At 43.2% G+C, this 22,762-nt stretch overlaps 2 protein-coding genes across 5 annotated transcripts in view; one reads left to right on the top strand and one right to left on the bottom strand.

The window, feature by feature from the left end:
* Positions 1–22,762, bottom strand: part of LOC306822700 (uncharacterized protein) — a 223,317-nt gene that overhangs the window by 150,243 nt on the left and 50,312 nt on the right. Inside the window, exons 6-13 of the mRNA XM_079341872.1 lie at positions 21,281–21,387; positions 19,243–21,157; positions 16,892–17,068; positions 12,932–13,105; positions 6,799–6,972; positions 6,074–6,247; positions 3,891–4,064; positions 3,166–3,339 (exon numbers count right to left, since the gene is read on the bottom strand). Of these exons, the coding sequence (XP_079197998.1) occupies positions 3,166–3,339; positions 3,891–4,064; positions 6,074–6,247; positions 6,799–6,972; positions 12,932–13,105; positions 16,892–17,068; positions 19,243–21,157; positions 21,281–21,387 (3,069 nt within the window). The remainder of the gene's footprint in view (positions 1–3,165; positions 3,340–3,890; positions 4,065–6,073; positions 6,248–6,798; positions 6,973–12,931; positions 13,106–16,891; positions 17,069–19,242; positions 21,158–21,280; positions 21,388–22,762) is intronic.
* The window catches only part of LOC306822718 (V-set domain containing T-cell activation inhibitor 1-like), a 217,145-nt gene that overhangs the window by 66,071 nt on the left and 128,312 nt on the right, over positions 1–22,762 (top strand). The gene's annotated exons all lie outside the window — the stretch shown is intronic.

Consider the following 22,762-nt stretch of genomic DNA (forward strand, 5'->3'; position numbering starts at 1 on the left):
AATCAACGAATCCGCCTTAGAGGGACCGAAGAATTCTGCGGTCCAGAACTGCTTTGACAATTCAGGTCGGAGTCGGTTCTACTGTGCAATTGGGTCGCGTCCTGAGTGTCCAACGGCCTCCCGGAGAGCTCTGAGATTTATCCAAAAGTATTTCTGTTGATGAACGATCGTTAACTTCCTGCTAACTGAAATGGCCAATTCAGTTAGTTCAGATAACGAGATCGTTTAAGAGTCAATGGTGGGAAAAGGAATAATTACAAAAATGTCCAAAAATGATGAAAAAAGATTTAATTAAAAATGCGCGTGCACAAGCCTTAAGGGGAGTTTCTCAAGGCTTAAAGGTCCCGCTGGTTATATCGAAAACTTGAAGCAGAAACGTTGGTTAATTAAATACAAAAATTGGATAAAACAAAGTTGAAAAGTTAGCGCACTAAAAGTTAAAGGTTCCGTCTCGACGAACGGAGTAACAAAGGTTAAAATCCAAAGAGTTTGGATCAGATTGTTAACAACCTGCTTGATAAAAATGGAAAAAGAAAAAGTAATATCTAGATATATAACTTCAGGTGATAATCTAATTATTGAGAATAACTAACCATGTGAGGTACTTAAAGTACCTTCTACGTTTCAACCTCTGGGGGGCAGTAGTGTTCCATGCAAGTTTTAAACAAGAGCAGGGACCATTTGATGACAGTTTGATTTTTTTACATCTTCATGGTACATTGTCGTATCTGAATCCTGGTTGGATGAAAATGTTAGTCTCAATGTCCTAAAACGGTTTCTGATCAGAAGATGCGTATTGAAATTCTTGGAAGGTGTTTTTCCTGCGTCTTCGACCCCCTTGGAGATCAGTTTGGCGTCAGAGTCATTAACATTGGAATGTCTGTAGGGGGTGTAGAGTCAGAGGGAGAGGGGGAGAGAGAGGCCCTCTGATCAATCTGATTAGATAGATATATTCTACAACACCAGCAAACATTTCCAAACACTGAAAAGACTCTTTGCTTCAAGATTTCTTCAAATACGCCACCATTTAAACAGTTTGATGACAGAGACTGAAAAAGTCTTTGACAATAATCTCATACAAGTTTTCATAGCTGCCTATAGAGGGGACTCTGGGATTCAAACCATTTGCAGGTTGTATAGAGGGCTACAAGAGGAACACAGAGAACATACCACCTACATCAAACACAAACGGGAAAAGGAAACTAACTTCCACATCTGTGAAGAAGCTTTTGGGAAAATACTGTGAGTTTGAGTGGAAGATCACAAGCTCCATCTCATGGAGAACATTGGGTTGGAAGAGTCTGATTAGATACTTTATTAAAGCTGTTCAGAAATCTCATGACACAGACTCTATCTCACTTCTCTTCAGTGCTATCTCCTGGCTCCTGGGCCCAACCCCACATAGTTCTAGACCGGCCGTGTAAAGGATGGTCCCAAAGCGCTTATACTGAAAGAAGGAGAGAGGAGGGAGATCTGAGGAGAGAGCTGACTTTACCCAAGTCTTTTTACTGACAGACAATATCTCTGTGCATCTCTGCTGGGAGGGACTAAGACACAAGTGGAGGACACTTGGACGCAATGAAGGGAACTGAGATGTACCCAGAGACTCTTCTAGCTGCTGGAGGAATTGTGGCTCACAGGAAGCAAATCACTACCACCTGTTCTGTCCTAAAAAACACAGCTTCTGCTTTGAGATCCACAGAGAACCAACAGATGTCTTTAAAGTCAGATGTTACCCAGGAATGGGAACAAGTCTTCCTTGCTAACCTGCATTCATCCACTAAACCAAATACTCATTTGGAAGCCTGAGCATTGCTGGCAGAAAGGCCATAACAAAGAAATGTTCCTCCACCAGTGGAAGACTGCTACCATGTAGTTCATGGAATCTATTCAATGACACAGATCACTTGTTCTCTGAAGCTTCACAAAAACTCATTTGAGGATCTCTGGATAAAATGAAAATCCTATATCTCCCCTAAACTCCCATCTTTTCTTTCAACTGCTTTTCCTTTAGTTATGAACCCCTGTATACTTTGTTTTGTTGTTTTTCTTTTCAGTGGGAGATCACCTCATCTCTTACATCGGATTTATTTTGTTCTGTGTTAAAGCACAAAAACATAAAAGGAGGAATCACTCTATTGTTTAAGCACAAATGACTGTACTGTCCAAATGTCTCTGAATATGTGTGATTACAAATAGAATTTAACAAAAAGAAATATGACTGAAAGGAAGTGTGAGCTGATTCCTCTGTCAGTCCCTGATGGATGAAACTCTCCTCAGCTTGCAGAGCTTCTCCACACACAAGATGGTGGAGGTTCCTCCTCTGTGGATCATCAGCTGCTCCTCTCTGCTCCATCAGAGTCCTGATCACTCACATTATCACAGAGATCACCATCTCCATCTAATGAGAGAAGAAGAGAGATGACAGAAATCATTTTCATCAGCTGTGAGTCATCAGATTCCCCCACAGCGCTGTAATTAAGCTCCGCCCCCACTCCACTTTTGGACTTTAACACTGAACGGTTTCATGTTGGTGTCTGAGTGTGAGTTTACACTGAGTTATGAGAGCTTCACGTCCACACACACTCAGACACACACAGCGTCGTTCTGTCCTACCAGCTCTGACAGCCGACTGTTCTCCTCTCCACTTTAAAGAGTCGAAGCAACACATTCAGTTCAGAGAAGAAACAGGACTTCTTATAGTCAGGTCAAAGGTCAACTAACCATGGGAAGAAAATAGAAGAAGCCGTAGTTTGGACATGAATCCTCTCTGATGTTTCTTTGTTTCTGTCAGTTGTCCTTCCTGCATTTGTTCCTGCAGCTGTGTAACTTTAGTCTTTGAGCCTGTTTGTCTTCAACTTCTTCATATTATTCACATCGTTTGTTCACAGTCTGTGAGATATGGTGATAGGTTATATGAAGATAGCTCCGCCCCTTTTATGAAACTCTGGGTTTACTTCTCAGTAGCTTCATGTGACTGTTCAGCACCATCTCTTCTGTCAGGGTTAGTGAAGCCAGATCACAGAAAACAAACCCTGAGTATGTTGAACTCTCTTTGTAGTAGAGAACCAAGAAAAGGATTTCTCCAACAACAAACAACAACCATGTAAATATATGTATGAGCTGATATGTGGAGGCTTTACTAAAGAACACTGAGAGACTGACCTCAGAGTCTCCAGTCTGCAGTTTGGACTCTGCAGATAATCACACAGCAGCTTCACTCCTGAATCCTGCAGCTCGTTCCCTCTCAGGTCCAGCTCTCTGAGATGGGAGGGGTTGGACTTCAGAGCTGAGGCCAGAGAAGAACAGCTGATCTCTGACAAACTGCAGCCCCACAATCTGAATAAAGAATAAAAGAAGAATAAAAATAATGTGTAATCCAGTCACATGTGTTCAGCTAGTGATGAGTATCTCAACATCACTTTGTCCTGATGAATCAAGTTTTCTCTAAATGATTAGAGGATCATTTCTGATTGTGTATTCACTAAATCTAAATCCTCCAAATGTCAGCTCAACATTCATCCAGCTGTTCATGTGCACAGATGAAGAACAGGCTGCTGATCTCAGTCAGCTCTGTGATCTTACTACATTTATCAAATCACACATTATTCAATCACAAGTCTTCATGATTTTACTTCTTAACAGAACCAGAGGAAACCAGAGGCTTCATGTGCACCTTGTTCAACTTTACTTCACAGAGTCACAAAAACATTTTCACATCAAATCTCTAAATTATTCAGAAACTTCAAGAATAAGAAATCTCCTAAATCATTAAATATCCAGAGATTTAAATTCAGACAAACACTGAAAATATATAAATCCTGAAATGTGCAACAATGGAGGATGTGGATTGAAATGATTCAAATGAATGACACAGTCAGTGATCTGACCTCAGAGTCTCCAGTCTGCAGTTTGGACTCTGCAGTCCCTCACACAGCAGCTTCACTCCTGAATCCTGCAGCTTGTTGGCACTAAGGTCCAGCTCTCTGAGATGGGAGGGGTTGTACTTCAGAGCTGAGGCCCGAGAAGAACAGCTGATCTCTGACAAACTGCAGCCACTCAATCTGAATAAAGAATAAAAGAAGTAAATGTAGATGACAGTGAGCTTTATACATGAATGTGTGATGTTGTCCACATGAACACACTGATGTGATCATCATCTGTTCATTCACACATTGAAGGACTTCATAGTGATTCATTCATGTTTTTGTACTTCCTGATCATTCTTAGATTGAAACGTACAATATGTTGAATTTTATTAGAATCTTTACATTTAAATATCTGAATTCATTTCAAATGGACTAAACCCATGTTATATATCCAGTGTTTCCTGGTTTACAGCTTTGAGGAGGGAGGACTTAAGTTTGAATTTTGACAATAACAGTCAACAATGAATTCTTGAAGCATTGTGATGCTAAAGTGTTTGTTCAGCATGCTGGTAACTGTAAGAGTGGACTGAATCTATTTGATATTAATATGAGGCTGTGATAGAGCTGTCACCTTTCTCTCCTCCTTTCTTCTCTGAGGGAGAAACTCTTCATCCTTACATTTGGACTTTAGGAGCTCTCTTAAGGACTGACATGCTTTGTGAATAACCTTGATCTTTACCAGGATCTAGTCTTTAATCTAAGTAGAAATGTAGCTGCAGCGTGTTCCAGCTCCAGCTGTCTGCCACTGTGGCTGAAACTTCTCTTCTCCCTTCTGTTGTCCTCGTGCCCTGCTGTCACTCTCCACTCTTCTCAGGACTTTTTTCACTTCAATCTTGATTTGAACCCGTCTGTTGTCGGGATCTGATGCTTTTAAACCCTTGAACCAAAAGTCTTTTTCATGACAGAAAGCCTGGGCTAAAATCTGTGTGCCAGTGCACAACTCAAGTGTAGCGAGCGCTCACAGGAGTGACAGCAGTGAAGCTGTCGGGTACGTTGACAACACGTCCAACTTATTAAAGCAGTCAAAAAGATAGCACGCCAACGTGAACATCACTGCAAGCAGGAACAAAGAGAGTGTGGAGCAAAGCCAAGTCTCCTTTGCATTTAAACAGCCTCTTGATAATAATTCTGAACAGGCCAAAGACATAACAAACACCACTGCTGTTTTTATTACAGTGGATTACATGCAGAATGGGACTTTGTGTTTTTACAGCTTCTTATATTGACAGAGGGAAATATGAATAGTTGTGAGATGAAACTGTCCCAGCTTTATTTTGTGCTCTAAAAAGTGCTGACTTCATAAACAGAAAGGTGTCAGTGTTTGTCTCTGTCATTTAAAACACATCTTTTTATATATACTATAGGCTATATGGATGATTTTATTTCATTCATTTCTTTTATTGATTGGAGACTCTTTTGGTTATAAGTATATTTGATTTGATGTTATTTTTGAATGTTTCATTTAAAATGTCATGAAAAAGAAACCTGAGCAGGTGAAGTCTGAACTGTCCATGCTGAACTTAAGACAATGTGTAAAAGGGAAGTTGTAAATGTTCCTGATAAAGAAAAATAAAGTGTTGCATCAGGTCCCTTACTGGACCCAAAATGTACCCAACCCAATCTTCAGAACTGAGAACCGTACCCAACCCAAATGTTTGTGTAGCGTTACAGCCCGAGTAGAGACACAGCTGATAGTAAAATCATTTCATCAAGTTCTCAACAAATCAAAATGTGAACCATGTTTGAACAGCATCCCCCCCTTTTTAAAAGCAGGAATAAGACGGGGGTCCTTCATGTTGTAGCTCACCTCTTTTTATGTCTGATTATTTGATGTTTCTGTAAAAGTCTGACAGAGTTGACTCAAATCTGGGACACAACTTTAACAGGTCCAAATGTTCATAAAAACAACATTTTAAAGTGTTGATGACTATAATAGTATTTTACACCTTTAGTATCAGAAGGTTTTATAGTTTGAAGAGTTTGACTCTTTTTTAAATAGTTAAAAGTTTTTAATTGTTTTCTGCCATCGGGCAGGTTTAGACATGAAACAAAGAAATCAGAACCAACATTTGGGATTTCAAATTGGTTTCATTATAAATATCTTTCTATTATATTCATATCTATATTACAGTCAGTGATCTGACCTCAGAGTCTCCAGTCTGCAGTTTGGACTCTGCAGATAATCACACAGCAGCTTCACTCCTGAATCCTGCAGCTTGTTGGAGCTCAGGTCCAGCTTTCTGAGATGGGAGGGGTTGAACTTCAGAGCTGAGGCCAGAGAAGAACAGCTGATCTCTGACAAACTGCAGCCCCTCAATCTGAATAAAGAATAAAAGAAGAATAAAAATAATGTGTAATCCAGTCACATGTGTTCAGCTTGTGATGAGTATCTCAACATCACTTTGTCCTGATGAATCAAGTTTTCTCTAAATGATTAGAGGATCATTTCTGATTGTGTATTCACTAAATCTAAATCCTCCAAATGTCAGCTCAACATTCATCCAGCTGTTCATGAGCACAGATGAAGAACAGGCTGCTGATCTCAGTCAGCTCTGTGATGTTACTACATTTATCAAATCACACATTATTCAATCATAAGTCTTCATGATTTTACTTCTTAACAGAACCAGAGGAAACCAGAGGCTTCATGTGCACCTTGTTCAACTTTACTTCACAGAGTCACAAAAACATTTTCACATCAAATCTCTAAATTATTCAGAAACTTCAAGAATAAGAAATCTCCTAAATCATTAAATATCCAGAGATTTAAATTCAGACAAATACTGAAAATATATAAATCCTGAAATGTGCAACAATGGAGGATGTGGATTGAAATGATTCAAATGAATGACACAGTCAGTGATCTGACCTCAGAGTCTCCAGTCTGCAGTTTGGACTCTGCAGATAATCACACAGCAGCTTCACTCCTGAATCCTGCAGGTTGTTGTTTCCCACCTCCAGCTCTCTGAGATGGGAGGGGTTGTACTTCAGAGCTGAGGCCAGAGAAGAACAGCTGATCTCTGACAACCTGCAGCCCCTCAATCTGAATAAAGAATAAAAGAAGTAAATGTAGATGACAGTGAGCTTTATACATGAATGTGTGATGTTGTCCACATGAACACACTGATGTGATCATCATCTGTTCATTCACACATTGAAGGACTTCATAGTGATTCATTCATGTTTTTGTACTTCCTGATCATTCTTAGATTGAAACGTACAATATGTTGAATTTTATTAGAATCTTTACATTTAAATACCTGAATTCATTTCAAATGGACTAAACCCATGTTATATATCCAGTGTTTCATGGTTTACAGCTTTGAGGAGGGAGGACTTAAGTTTGAATTTTGACAATAACAGTCAACAATGAAGTCTTGAAGCATTGTGATGCTAAAGTGTTTGTTCAACATGCTGGTAACTGTAAGAGTGGACTGAACAAAGAGAGTGTGGAGCAAAACCAAGTCTCCTTTGCATTTAAACAGCCTCTTGATAATAATTCTGAACGGGCCAAAGACATAACGTAGGTTACAAGGTGTAACCATGGTTCTCTGAGTGAAGAGACTATCTCTCCACTACATATTTCATATGTATGGGGCTGACCCACAGGGTCAGGTGACGTTGTGGACAATTAACTTTAAGACACTCCACCTGTGAGGTGGCTAATGACAGTATAAGAGCACCTGTGCACCACACTGTCACTGATTAAATTTTTGATGGAACATATCCCCGTGTGGCCTCGAGTTGGAGAGATAGTCTCTTCACTCAGAGAACCATGGTTACACCTTGTAACCTACGTTCTCTATCGTATCGAGACTATCTCTCCACTACATATTTCATCTGTATGGGGCTCTGTAAGACACACCACAAGGGGATAGAGCAGCACCCGCCCAAAACATGAACTGTGCGTCCATTGAACGAGACGTAGCCGCTACCAGTGCTCCAAGCAAAAGAACCACCACGTGGATGTCAATGATCTATATAAAAATATTCAAATATACACACCCCCCCAGGCCAGCAAGCAACGCTTACTGCCAGTCATTGCCTGATGCCAAGGTGCCTAATGCCACCAAGGCTAGCCTGCCCTGCAAGATGCTGAGGCTCGACTAGGGAGGTGAAGTCGGCACTCCGAACAGCCATGCCAGGCTAACGGAGAAGGGGAAGTAAAACATGACGCTATCGCTGGGCTTGACCAGCATCTGTCTGCTGAATCACTGCTTGCAGCCTCATTAATCTGGTAGAACCAAGCAAATGTAGACGGACCGGACCAAGTAGCAGTTGTGCTGATCTCACTCAGAGATGCACCCTGCCACAATGCCCAGGAAGCAGCCATGCCCCTGGTGAAGTGTGCCGGCACCCACAGGGATCCCCTGTGCCCACATATGTCTGCTGGATAGCCTCTACAATCCAGTGGGAAGACCGGCATTTGACAAGGGTTTACCGAATACTCCGCCGTAAAACCGACAAATTAGCTGCCCATCGGTTCATCGGTGCCCTGTGCACAACACCTGTAGTGCCAGCACAGTACACACCAGTGAGTTTCTGTGCTCCTCTTTTCCTCTCTGCCCCCTTTTGGAGTAGAGAGCCGGAGCTCAAACCATTGACTCAACAGAGAGGAATTGGGACAAAGCCACCAGCTTCCTCCAATTGGCATCAACCTATACAGGCTGTCTTGATAGCCGCCACCATTCCTCGCTAGGGTGGAGGGCGACTTCCCTGCCTCCAGGAACTCCTGCAAACTGCAGACTCACCGGTGCAGAGCATGCCTGGGGATCCACCTGCACCCTGCCCTAAGGACCCCTCTGTTACGATAGAGTGTCCTAGATGATGGCGCACGAGCACCCTGCAGACTTTGGACCATCGACTGTGACAGCCCCATGGCAAACAGCTTGGTCCTCTCAGGGGCCATGCCCAGAGTTCCAGACCCCCGGGGGGGGGGGGGGGGGGGGGGGGGGGGTGTCTCCTAGCACCAGGAGACACCGCTGCACTGGGCACCTAGGAAAAAGGGCCAATGGCACAGCTTGACCGACGATGTCATAAACCCCAGGAGGCGGAGACACCCACATGACCCCGGCTCCCGGTCTGAAAAGTGAGAGACATTCCCCCGAGGGTCACCTCTCTCTCCTGAGTCAATGTTAGTTATGCAGTCTGGGGAACCACCATTAGGCCCAGAACTGCATTATTTGAGATGGCTTCAGTCCGCTTTAATTCTCCAGTTAAGATGCAGACCTGGGTGCTGTATGTGATCCCGGAGTGAGGACAAAGGAGCCTGATATTGCTCCACTGAATATGCACCCCCGAGCCTGTCATCCAAATAATTTACTTTACTTCCATGCACCAGGTAAGGTGTGGGGAGCCAGTGGGAGCCCAAATGGACGGACCTGAAATTCGTATGTCCTGCTTCCCAATGCAATCTGAGGAACCGCCAATGCCCTTTCTAGATCGGAATCTGAAATTAGGCATACGTCAGATCAATGGCGATGAACCAATACCCTCTGCAGATGAACAGTTTCACCCTTGGGATGGTCAACCTCTTGCACGGTAAATGTCTGAGACATTTGCTTAACCTTCTCAGATCGAGAACGGGACGGAGAGCCCCATCCTTCTTGGAAATGAGAAGTACCGGAAATAAACCCCAGTTTGCTTGTTGCCTGGTGTAACAACTTGGATTGACTCTGTCCTTATCAGAGTGGAAATTCCATCCTGTAGCACAATCTTCAATATTGGCTTCACCCCTGTAAGGACAGCTGGATCCCCAGAGATCGGAGGACGGCGGGCAACTGGATATGCCGAGATCACCCCGGGGCCTGCCCAGTGTCCTCCAAGCCTGTAAGACATGCACTAGCCATGCAGCGGCCGGCCAGACTCGGACAGACGTCCGGAGTGAGGCAAGGCTAAGCTGTCATTTGACCCGGGCCCTCGTCCACTGCCACGGCGGGCATCCAAGGTAGTCCTGATGTCTCCAGAGTCCCAGTTCCATTCCTGTATTGTGGCAGGGGGAGCTGTTGGACTGTCTCGCTTGCACCAGAAGTTTATGTGGGCACAGCGACACGCTTCTTGGGCTGCTTTTAAAATAACCTTAGCACCTGGTCCCACCAGGGCTGAGGAGGCCGCTTTAGATCCTTGGGCTGCAAGGCAGACCATGACCACCAAAAGTTGGCACCTCGCCCAGTGAGGCGCTATACCTGTCCCGGCCCCTTTCATCAACTGTGCCTTTGTGACAGATGAAACAAGCTGTAGTTCGGATAAAATGCGCATATCATATCCGATGATACAGCGCCAATGTGGACCCTGTATTAGCCAGCTGCACCCGAACTGTGTACCTCAACTAGAGAGGCAGTCTACCCTCGTCGGTTGGGCAGCTCTATTTCCATGGCACAGAGCCTGAAGGGTCTGCTGGTGGAGCCAGGAAGCTGACAAGCCTGACTGTTGAAGACAGGAAGCTCTGAGTTTAATACGCAGCTCTGGACTAAGGTGTAGGTTACAAGGTGTAACCATGGTTCTCCACATGAGGACTGCCATAGCTGAACCAATGGTGGCAGTGCCAGACAGCCCACCTTCTTCTCGACCCTGCACAGCAGACAATCGGCTACTCTGGGATGAGAAATACAATGGTTCAACCCAGCCCTCAATGACTCCTCCACGTCTCGGAGGAGAGGCACCAGAGATAGCACCGGCTATGTTTTTGTACCCTCATAAACTGTGTGACAGCGCAGGGGCCCGGCTCAATGCCTGGGCCGCCCCATCCGCTCTCTAAATAGGCAGAGGCTCTTAGGCTGCCAAACCCGGTGGGCGGAGCCACCTGCCTAATCCTCCAACTTGCCTGTAGAGGACCTACAAGGACCGTACTGCTTTTCCCTTCACTCTTTGTTTGTTTGAAATATCTTTGAAATTCATGCACAAGGGAGTGTTCAGTCTCCCAATGTGAAGGGGTCCCTCTGGTGCCGGGGCGGCCTCCACTTGCCATGGAGGAAGGTCGTCAACCAAGTGCCCTAGCACATCTATTTCGACCTCTTCCTCGTCCTCATCCCCCTCCGCCTCGCTCCTCCTGAGAGGGGGGACAGGAAGGGGATTCCTGGAGCCACAGCCAGGCTCCGCCCCTCTGAGACGTTTAGCCTGTCGGGACCCAGTGGGCGGAGAAGCCTGCTCAGCCCCTCCAAACACCCTGTACCGGGCCTCCAACAACCGTACTGCTCGCTTGAAAATAAAGCAATTCATGCATGAGGAAGGGTCCTCTCTCGCCATTGTGGCGTGGTTAACTCCAAGACACAACACACACCTCTCATGTCCATCCTCAATGGACATCCGCGCCCCACAACCCTCACAGTTATGGCCGCGGCTCGCCATCTCGCAAAACCTCGCGAAATCTCGCGAGTCAGCGAGACGGGCGGAAACCTCGCGAATTCTCGCGAGATGTTGGCGCCGCGGTTGTGGATGAGGAAGTGCTAACCGGCTAGCGCTGTCACGCCACCCCCTCACCGCGGCTTGGACAGACAGTTTATTCCTATGGCGCGTGAGCCCCTTGTCGGAGCAATACGTCAGGAATGAACTGTGAGAACATGCTGAAACAGCGGTTCTTTTTACAAAAAATATGTGGAGTAAACAGCAACCCTGAGAGCGAACTCTCTCTTACACTTGTTAAGTGGCAAAGACTGTCTCATCCTAACACATAAAGTTTCTGTTCTTTGTAATTCGCACAAACGCCAACCTGCTCTCGTGGAATCAAAATGATCAGTGACAGTGTGGTGCACAGGTGCTCTTATACTGTCATTAGCCACCTCACAGGTGGAGTGCCTTAAAGTTAATTGTCCACAACGTCATCTGACCCTGTGGGTCAGCCCCATACATATGAAATATGTAGTGGAGAGATAGTCTCGATACGATAGAGAACAAACACTACTGCTGTTTTTATTACAGTGGATTACATGCAGAATGGGACTTTGTGTTTTTACAGCTTCTTATATTGACAGAGGGAAATATGAATAGTTGTGAGATGAAACTGTCCCAGCTTTATTTTGTGCTCTAAAAAGTGCTGACTTCATAAACAGAAAGGTGTCAGTGTTTGTCTCTGTCATTTAAAACATGTCTTTTTATATACACTATAGGCTATATGGATGATTTTATTTCATTCATTTCTTTTATTGATTGGAGAATCTTTTGGTTATAAGTATATTTGATTTGATGTTATTTTTGAATGTTTCATTTAAAATGTCATGAAAAAGAAACCTGAGCAGGTGAAGTCTGAACTGTCCATGCTGAACTTAAGACAATGTGTAAAAGGGAAGTTGTAAATGTTCCTGATAAAGAAAAAGAAAGTGTTGCATCAGGTCCCTTACTGGACCCAAAATGTACCCAACCCAATCTTCAGAACTGAGAACCGTACCCAACCCAAATGTTTGTGTAGCGTTACAGCCCGAGTAGAGACACAGCTGATAGTTAAATCATTTCATCAAGTTCTCAACAAATCAAAATGTGAACCATGTTTGAACAGCATCCCCCCCTTTTTAAAAGCAGGAATAAGACGGGGGTCCTTCATGTTGTAGCTCACCTCTGATTATTTGATGTTTCTGTAAAAGTCTGACAGAGTTGACTCAAATCTGGGACACAACTTTAACAGGTCCAAATGTTCCTAAAAACAACATTTTAAAGTGTCGATGACTATAATAGTATTTTACACCTTTAGTATCAGAAGGTTTTATAGTTTGAAGAGTTTGACTCTTTTTTAAATAGTTAAAAGATTTTAATTGTTTTCTGCCATCGGGCAGGTTTAGACATGAAACAAAGAAATCAGAACCAACATTTGGGATTTCAAATTAGTTTCATCATAAAAATCTTTGAAAGGGATTTTCATTAAAAAAGGAAAAAGTTCATTTGTAAGAGGTATTTTTAAGTTTGTTTGTCTGAGACATGATGTTTCCCAATTCTCAAGAATGGGTGAAATTCAAACACAGTCAACACAGTTTCTATTATATTCATATCTATATTACAGTCAGTGATCTGACCTCAGAGTCTCCAGTCTGCAGTTTGGACTCTGCAGATAATCACACAGCAGCTTCACTCCTGAATCCTGCAGCTCGTTCTCACTCAGGTTCAGCTCTCTGAGATGGGAGGGGTTGGACTTCAGAGCTGAGGCCAGAGAAGAACAGCTGATCTCTGACAAACTGCAGCCCCTCAATCTGAATAAAGAATAAAAGAAGTAAATGTAGATGACAGTGAGCTTTATACATGAATGTGTGATGTTGTCCACATGAACACACTGATGTGATCATCAGCTGTTCATTCCAACATTGAAGGACTTCATAGTGATTCATTCATGTTTTTGTACTTCCTGATCATTCTTAGATTGAAACGTACAATATGTTGAATTTTATTAGAATCTTTACATTTAAATATCTGAATTCATTTCAAATGGACTAAACCCATGTTATATATCTTTTTATTGTTGAGTACTTACAATACATCAAATATTTCCAACAGTGATCAGAGTCAGAGAAATATTAGAGATGTAACTGGACGTGTCTTGTCTTGGCGGAAGATTAAAGAGCATATTGCAGGTTAAAGACAAAACTTAACTAATCATAGGAAAATACGTTAACAATACTGTTTTTAAAGAAATTCTGAAATTAATAACCCACAGGGTCTCCTGGAGACGTTTTAGTCTTTGCTTTTTACTTCCGCATTCGGCTGTGACGTAACGTCCTGCTGAATCCCCATCTGTTTAACATAGAAAATCATGGATCCGAGTGTCACTCCCGTCAATAAAGAGGAAGAAAATATGTATTCCTATATATGTAATGGTCCACTGGCTTATTATTCTGAACCTGTTAGATGTGATAGAGAGCAGAAACAGGCAGGATTAGAGGAATAACGGCCTCAGGAGAGAAGCTGTGGTGTGAGGAGAGACCCGGAGCAGGCGTCCTGCTGAGTGACAGGTGTCAGCTCGCCATATATGGGCGAGTGCTGTGTTCACATCAGCATATGTAAAGTTTGTAATCACATTCAATCAATTAAAAAACAATTTGTAGAAGGTGCAAGTGCCGATCATTCACCTTTACATTGTATGGGAGTTGCTCGTAAAAACGGCAAATCTGTACAACGTATTACGGTGCCGCGCTGTGCGCGCGCGCGCGCGCGAGAGGGAGAGAGACATAGAACCTGATTACACGGCCTGTGCAAATGCAGCACTATGTCTTTATTGTTTATTCCTCATGCAGCCCAGTGCTCACGTTGTTATAGAAAATACAGTGTACGGTGCAGGATGCTCCTGACGTGAGTTCACAGCGCACGTAATCCACACAAACATGCACAACAGCGCACACACTCCACAGTTTAATTAATGCGTGCACATATATTAGGCTACTACAAAAAGTTGAAAGTTTTAATGGGATAAAGGACTGACAGACGTAAAGCTTGTGTTTCTGTTTGTTTCCAAACCGCGCGTTCCGTCTTTCCCCACTGCGCACACACACACACGCACGCACGCACGCACACACGCGCACACACACACACACACACACACACACACACACACACACACACACGCTCTGTTGCAACAGAGTTTGATTTATAATAAATCGTATGACTACATATATTAATACAGACTGTCCGGTGTCTATTACGCTCACACTAGAGAATATAACAGAGGATTCCAGCAGATCAAATCATTAAACGCCTTCTGTCTGCGTATATAATATTTGATGTTAAACACCCAGAGATTTAAATTAATAAGGAAACGCTTTTGTGTCTGATGCCGAAATATTCAACGTGCCTGTTCGATCGTTTTCTGAGGTTGAGGGAATAATTCACCAAAACACACTATGAATAATCAAGCCACTTACACTATGCACCCGAATGTGCGCCGCGCAAGTTACAAACTATTGCAGGGAGGCATCCTGTCTATTCTCACTCATTACCACGTATCATCACACCTCTTTAATCATGTTTTAGCCTGTTTTTTGTGCTTTAATTCTTTTGTGCTGCCTTCTAAATGTTTGTTTGTAAAGTGTTTGATGCTCTCGGTGCAAGACAAGTTCCCCCAGGGGCAATAAAGGCTTCATTCATTCATTCATACATGGACGCATAAAGCCGATCAAAGCAGAGTCAGAGAACGGGAGTCCCTTACGTTACGTCATATGACGCGTTGTTGAAAAAAAAGCGTGTTCTAAACGGCTATGCTAAAACAGCCACTTTCTCCTCTAAATTAGAGCACTTATGTGTTGTAGAACATATTAAAAAAATAACCTACTTATTTTACAGCCATTAACAGACTATATAAAATATTAATTAAATTTTTAACCTGCAATATGCTCTTTAAGCCTGGGAGATATATCCAGTATTTAAGATAGATGGTTATATATTCAAACATGATATAAGATGATTCAGCTATTTCTCATCTCACTGTGTCTCCCTCTTCACCGTGCTCTCTCTCTCTCTCTCTCTCTCTCTCTCTCTCTCTCTCTTTCTCTCTCTCTGAGCCTAACTCAAAAAAACTCAATGGATAACAAAGCACTGTGTTTATTGAGGACAGCCAGAATAGTAGTTATTTAGCTGACTCCTTCTCCCAGCATGCTTTGCAACAGCTAACACATAGGTGTGAAGTTTAGGGTGAATAAAAGCAGTCGTCTCCCATTCTTCTCTCTCTTCAAATGCTTCCAGCATCCAGAGACACAAGTCTACTCCTGCTTCACAGCACGCTGCTCTTTCTTTCAATGTTTTGGCGTGCAGGCAACCCGAGGCCTCAAGGAATGACAGTGTTCTGAATCCCCAGCTTGCATCATCCATTGAACGCATCTTGACGGAGATTCTCTGAGAGCGTCTTATTCATAGAGCGAATTAAAAAGAGTATTTAGAGAGTGTAAAGATCACGTCTGGTTCCATCCTGCAATGAACAGGACAACCACGGAGATCGCCTCGCTCAACAGAGAACACACCGATCCTGCTCATCCTCTGGGAACCGCCGCCGCCATCACATCTCATCTGCACGGAAACAGACTGGAGATCTGATTTCATGGTGGGACCTTTCCCCTCCTCAACCGCAGACAAACGCTTTGCAAGTGAGGCTGAATCAGGTCTGAGCAGTGAGCTTTAGAGAGTGTGTTTAATAACTGAGTCATTCATGTGAAGTTGTGAAGATAATATTTGCTTATCTGACCACTGCATCTCTGGTTTGACTAGTATAAAAGCTCACCACACACACACACACACACACACACACACACACACACACACACACACACACACACACACACACACACACACACACACACACACACACACACACACACACACACACACACACACACACACACACACACACACACACACACACACACACACACACACACACACACACACACACACACACACACACACACACACACACACACACACACAGTATCTAACAGCGTCTGCATGACATGTAAACACACAGAAAAAAAAGTGACGTGTGTAAGTAAGTAAGCGTGCATGAGCTGAATATTATTCAGTGGGAAGCGGTCTGTCCTTGATTTTCAAAAGCACATCAATATAGTTTTGCCAGAATTGAGCACACGTCTTAATTGATTAAGATTTATCTGAATGGCATCAAAAGCAGATTGTAGCTTTTGTATGGCACCTGTTAATGATGAAGCAGAACAGTACAAAATAGTGTCATCTGCATAAAAGGGAAATTTGGCATCATGACATTTTGACACAAAACATTTAAATAAATAGTAAATAAAATGGGACCCTATATGGACCCCGGTGGGAGGGGGCACCATTTTGAGTCAACAAAGGCTTGTAGGGTATACCATCAACCTGAACACTTTGTGTTCTGCTGCACAAGTAGTTGCTAAACCACATGACAGCTTTTGTATGTTTGTCTGGGACATGATGTTTCCCAATTCTCAAGAATGGGTGAAATTCAAACACAGTCAACACAGTTTCTATTATATTCATATCTATATTACAGTCAGTGATCTGACCTCAGAGTCTCCAGTCTGCAGTTTGGACTCTGCAGTCCCTCACACAGCAGCTTCACTCCTGAATCCTGCAGATTGTTGTTCCAGCTCAGGTCCAGCTCTCTGAGATGGGAGGGGTTGGACTTCAGAGCTGAGGCCACGACGTCACAGTGAGTCTCTGAGAGTCCACAGGCAGAAAGTCTGTAGTGACACATAAAATAGAAAATTAATAGTCATGAAAGAAGCGTTGATATTCACGTCTCACATCTGATGATTGAAGTTTGACAGGTCCCGTTTGGTCTTAACTTTACACATCAGTGGAATCTCTCACTGACACAAAAAGTCTCCTCACTGCTTTTCAAACCTGCACATTCTTCATCTTTCAATCATTTACTAAATGTTACAGATGTGTAACCCTGCTGCTAAAACAGCTTAAAAAGAGTTATTAAAAGAGTCATAAACAACATAATTATTGGTTTAGTTCATCAGTTCATGTTGTATTTATTTGATGTAACACACTCGAGCTGTGATTACTAAGTCAGTGAGTTTATTGTTGCAGTTTTGTACGACTAAAATCAACAGTAGTTTTGCAGTGCAGATTGATGTGCAGCAAAGTAAAAGTCTGCGATGCAGGACGAGAGTTTCTGTTTTTATGAAGCCAGAGTGAGTAAGAGATGGTCACCATGTTGTCACCATGTTAAATGTAGAAGTTGATAAACAGCAGAACTAAGTGATAAAGATGGACAGAGGATAATTCATCAGTTAGGAGTGAGAAGAGTTCCTGTAGAAGTCATGAAACTGAGTGAAGTGTGTGTCATCTTAAAAAGCTGCATTTCACATGTCTCAGTCAGCCAGCTGCTCACTTCATTGTGCTCCTTTTTCTGCCTGTTAGCAAACAAGTTATGGCTTTGCAAAGTCATTCAAACCAGTTCATGTGATTTAGTGATCCTCGAACTCATACAGGTAAACATCATTCATGCTCATGATTTCATTTAGAGGTCAAAATCCTGATTTGACTCAAACAAAGCTGCTCCTCCTTAAACTGTGTGTGTGTGTGTGTGTGTGTGTGTGTGTGTGTGTGTGTGTGTGTGTGTGTGTGTGTGTGTGTGTGTGTGTGTGTGTGTGTGTGTGTGTGTGTGTGCGTGTGTGTGGTGTATGGTTACTGTGCTCAGGACCTCGCTCCTCCAGAACCTAGAAAGACGTGCATTTATCCAGGAGGGTTACACATGGAAACACATGGAGTTTGATTTAGGATGAGCTCATGTCTATAGTGATCTAAAGTGGGATCTATTCAGAGGACTCTCTCTGCAGTAGAAAACCATTTGAAAGTCATTGAACAGTAACTCTGGAGGAGGACCATCTCATTCTCCAGCCGTCTGACTCACTTCTATAAAGGTGAAAATACAGAGACTGCTGCAGAATGATCCAGAAATCAAACAAGTCAGCCAAGAATCAAATGTAGTGAGGTGAAGGATCTCCTGTAAGAACACTTTATCTGTGATCTACCTGCTGACGTGTTCAGAGATGATGCTCATGATTGATTAGTAATGCCTGCAGAGGCTGGAAGGGGGCGCTCACTGCACCTGATATCTCTCTTTTCAGGGATTAACACGATCACACATCTCAGTCACTTCTTTGGGAATTCTCTCCTGAATGTGTTCACAAGAAAAATATCAAAAACATTTATGAACTCAGGACAAAAACCTCAAAAACATCACGTCTGAAAAAAACTACCACTGACTGTTTCTCCTGAACATTAACAGAGGAACAGTTTTTAGTGACCAGAGAGGATTTACTTTAGTTTATTAAATTATTACATAGGGCTGGGAAATTAATTTAAAATTATTACAAACCGACTTTCAGAACAACTAATCGATGTCATCTCGCCCATGTCAATTATTTCAATTATTTTCAGGACAGAGTCGCATGAAGACACGTCCAATCCACGACCTGGAAGTTTGAACACATTTTGTCTTCATGGAAGACGACGTCCAACAAAAACAAGTCAAATGAAAACACTGAAGAAAAAAGTTTCTCTGTTAGAGAAGTTAATTTCTCCTTTAAAACTAAAATGTGTGGTTTTCATTTCAAGAGATGATTTGATTTCAATTCCAAATATTCACTTAATAACCACTCGATAGTTCATCAGATATTCACTCTTTCATTAGACAAATATCCCAGCTTTAATAGTGGAGCACATTTACAGTAGAGACCATGTCAGTGAACTATGAGGGAAAAAACTAAAACTAAATCATCTTTTATTGATCTTAACTGAAGTCAAATGTTCAATAATGGTGATATTGGTTTGAGGTCATATCACCCAGCACTATTAGTACATGACACTGATTTATAATGCTCATCACATCTGGACTTACTTTGCCTTCCTGCAGTTCCTCACAGCTGGAATCAGTCTCTGTCGTCCCTGGTCTGATGTGTTGTACTTCTTCAGGTCCAACTCATCCAGAACCTCCTCGGACATCTGCAGCATGTAGGCCAGAGCAGAGCAGTGGATCTCAGAGAGTTTCTCCTCTGATCTGTTCTCTGACTTCAGGAACTCTTGGATCTCCTGATGGACTGAGAGGTCCTTCATCTCTGTCAGACAGTGGAAGATGTTGATGCTTCTGTCAGGAGACTCATAACTGTTCATCTCCTTCAGGTTGTTGATGACTCTCTGGATCAGTTCTGGACTGTTGTCTGTCTGACCCAGCAGGCCTCCTAAGAGTCTCTGGTTTGACTCCAGAGAAAGACCATGAAGGAAGCGAACAAACAGGTCCAGGTGACCGTTCTTACTTTGAAGGGATTTCTGCATTGCTTCCTTTAAGAGAACATCAAGAGTTGAATCTACATGTGTTTCTCCCAGAAAAGCCTCCAGTACTGTTGTGTTCCTGTTGGTGAAACAGTGGAACATGTAGACTGCAGCCAGAAACTCCTGAACGCTCAGATGAACAAAGCAGTAGACTGTTTTCTGGAAGATCACACACTCTGTTTTGAAGATCTCTGTACAAACTCCTGAGTACACCGAGGCCTCTGTGACATCCAGACCACACCGCTCCAGGTCTTCTTGGTAGAACATGATGTTTCCGTCCTCCAGATGTTCAAACGCCAGCCTCCCCAGCTTCAGAAGAATATCCCTGTCAGCCTCCATCAGCTCAGGTGGACTCATCTGACGTCCCTCATCATACTTGTTCTTCTTCCTCTTTGTCTGAACCAGCAGGAAGTGTGAGTACATGTCAGTCAGGGTCTTGGGCAGCTCTCCTCTCTGCTCTGTGCTCATCATGTGCTCCAGAACTGTGGCAGTGATCCAGCAGAAGACCGGGATCAGACACATGATGTGGAGGCTCCTGGATGTCTGGATGTGTGAGATGATTCTGCTGGACAGATTTTCATCACTGAACCTCCTCCTGAAGTACTCCTCCTTCTGGGCGTCAGTGAAGCCTCGTACTTCTGTTACCCTGTCAACACATGAAGGAGGGATCTGATTGGCTGCTGCAGGTCGAGAAGTGATCCAGATGAGAGCTGAGGGGAGCAGATTCCCCTTGATGAGGTTTGTGAACAGTGTGTTTAACGATGACTTCTGTGTGACATCACACACCACCTCCCTGTTTGTGAAGTCCAATGACAGTCTGCTTTCATCCAGGCCGTCAAAGATGAACAACAGTTTACAGACAGCGAGCGTCTCTGCTGCCACCTTCTGTAATGTTGGATGGAAAACACGGAGCAGCTCAAGAAGACTGTAGCGCTGATCTCTGATCAAGTTCAGCTCCCTGAATGAAAGCAGGATCAGCAGACTGACGTCTTGGTTCTCTGAGCCCTCGGCCCAGTCCAGAGTGAACTTCTGCACTGAGAAGGTTTTTCCAACACCAGCCACGCCGTTTGTCAGAACCACTCTGATGGGTTTCTGTTGGTCGGGTTGAGCTCCTGTCTTTGGTTCCTGTTGGTCGGGTTGAGCTCCTGTCTTTGGTTCCTGTTGGTCGGGTTGAGCTCCTGTCTTTGGTTCCTGTTGGTCGGGTTGAGCTCCTGTCTTTGGTTCCTGTTGGTCGGGTAAGGCTTTAAAGATGTCCTGGCACTTGATTGGAGTCTCATGGAGGGTCTTCTTTTTAGAGTCTGTCTCCATCTGTCTCACCTCATGTTGGGTGTTGACCTCTTCACTCTGCCCCTCTGTGATGTGGAGCTCAGTGTAGATCCTTTTGAGGGGGGCTCTACTTCCTGTTTCATCACTTCCTTCAGTCACATGTTCACATCTCGTCCTCAGACTGACCTTATGTTGATCTAAAACCTCCTGCTGATCTACTGAAAGAGAGAAAGATAGAATCTGATTATTGTAAAAAGAGTTTTAATTTCTAGACTTTTGACATTGACCAATAAAAGTCGTGTTTGAGGAGATCACAGAAGCACAAAGGTGTACAGTCTTACTTTGTTCAGTGCTGCTCTGACTGACTGACTGCAGTCCAGCTCCTGGTCTTGATCCATACTGAGGACAGGACATCTCCTCCTCTCTAACATGAGTCCTCTTCGTCCCCCTGTGAAGACATGTCTTTAGAACTAAACTGATGGTTGACTGATAGAAAATATGAAGATTAACTTCCGGTTATGGCATCTACCTGAACGGCAGCGAGATTCAGAGCTCCGGCCTATTGGACCCATTTTTGCTTTTCCATTTCAACATGGAGTCACTCAGTTGCCCACGCTTGCCCCAGTACCGAGTATATTACAACTTTCTCTACAAAAACGCCAAACGCACGTAAATATAAACCGGAAAAAGTGGGTGAAGTCGATGACGATAACGGCGCTAGCAAAGATCGCACCTCGCTGGATAGAGAAGATGAGGACAATGCTAATGCTAGCACTAGCGGCCAGGTAGACGACGAGACTAACACTTTAGTTAGTGATCAATTGAAGGACTTCTTGGAGGATAATAATGTCCTTTCTAAATATCAGTCAGGCTTGAGAAAAAAACATAGCACTGCTACAGCTGCATTTAAGGTTTGAAATGACATTTTTGAAGCCATTGAAAAATGTTGTGTAGCTCTATTTATTGACCTTTCAAAGGCATTTGATACTGTTGATTACAGATTATTGATCAACATCTTCATCAAATTGGCCTGTCAAAGCAAGCAGCACAATGGTTTGACAACTATCGGCAGGATCCACTTTGTCCTTTTTAGAAATCTCAAAGGGGGTCCCCCAGGGTTCGATATTAGGACCCATTTTATTTTCCATTCATATCAACAATCTGTGTGAAAATGTGTTGAATGCCATGCATCACTTTGATGCTGATGATACTATCATCTATTGTTGCTCAACATCTGTTGCACAAGCTTTTGAGTTTATGCAATCAGCATTTAATGTTGTCCAGTCTCGGCTGAGGGAACTAAAGTTGGTCATAAACTATGATAAAACAAAGCTCATGTTGTTTTCACATTTACGTGAAGTACCAACAAATGTACCCTTGAATTTTACGTCCCAAGGAAATACAAGTACCTGGGTTTCCTTCTGGACTGTGAACTATCATTTAAAGCACATATCACCAAACTCGTCTCCAAACTCAAAGTGAAGCTGAGATTTTATTATAGAAATAAATCCTGCTTTTCATCAGGGCGAGGAAACTTCTTGTTTCTTCTACCTTCCTTCCTTTGTTGGATTATGGCGATGTGCTGTACATGGGCGCCTCTGCTAAATGTTTACAGTCATTGGATACCGTGTATCAATGCGCGTTGAGATTTGTGACAGGTTGTAGACGCCTTACTCATCACTGTGACCTGTACATGAAATCTGATTGGCCACCCTTAAAGGTGCGCAGGTATTTACACTGGCTAAATCTTCTTTATAAAGCTCTTCTTGGTTTGGTGCCGTCATATTTATGTGAACACCTTCAAAGAACCAGAAGCCAACACG

This window comes from Symphodus melops, assembly GCF_947650265.1.
Source record: "Symphodus melops genome assembly, chromosome: 4".
Lineage (NCBI taxonomy): Eukaryota > Metazoa > Chordata > Actinopteri > Labriformes > Labridae > Symphodus > Symphodus melops.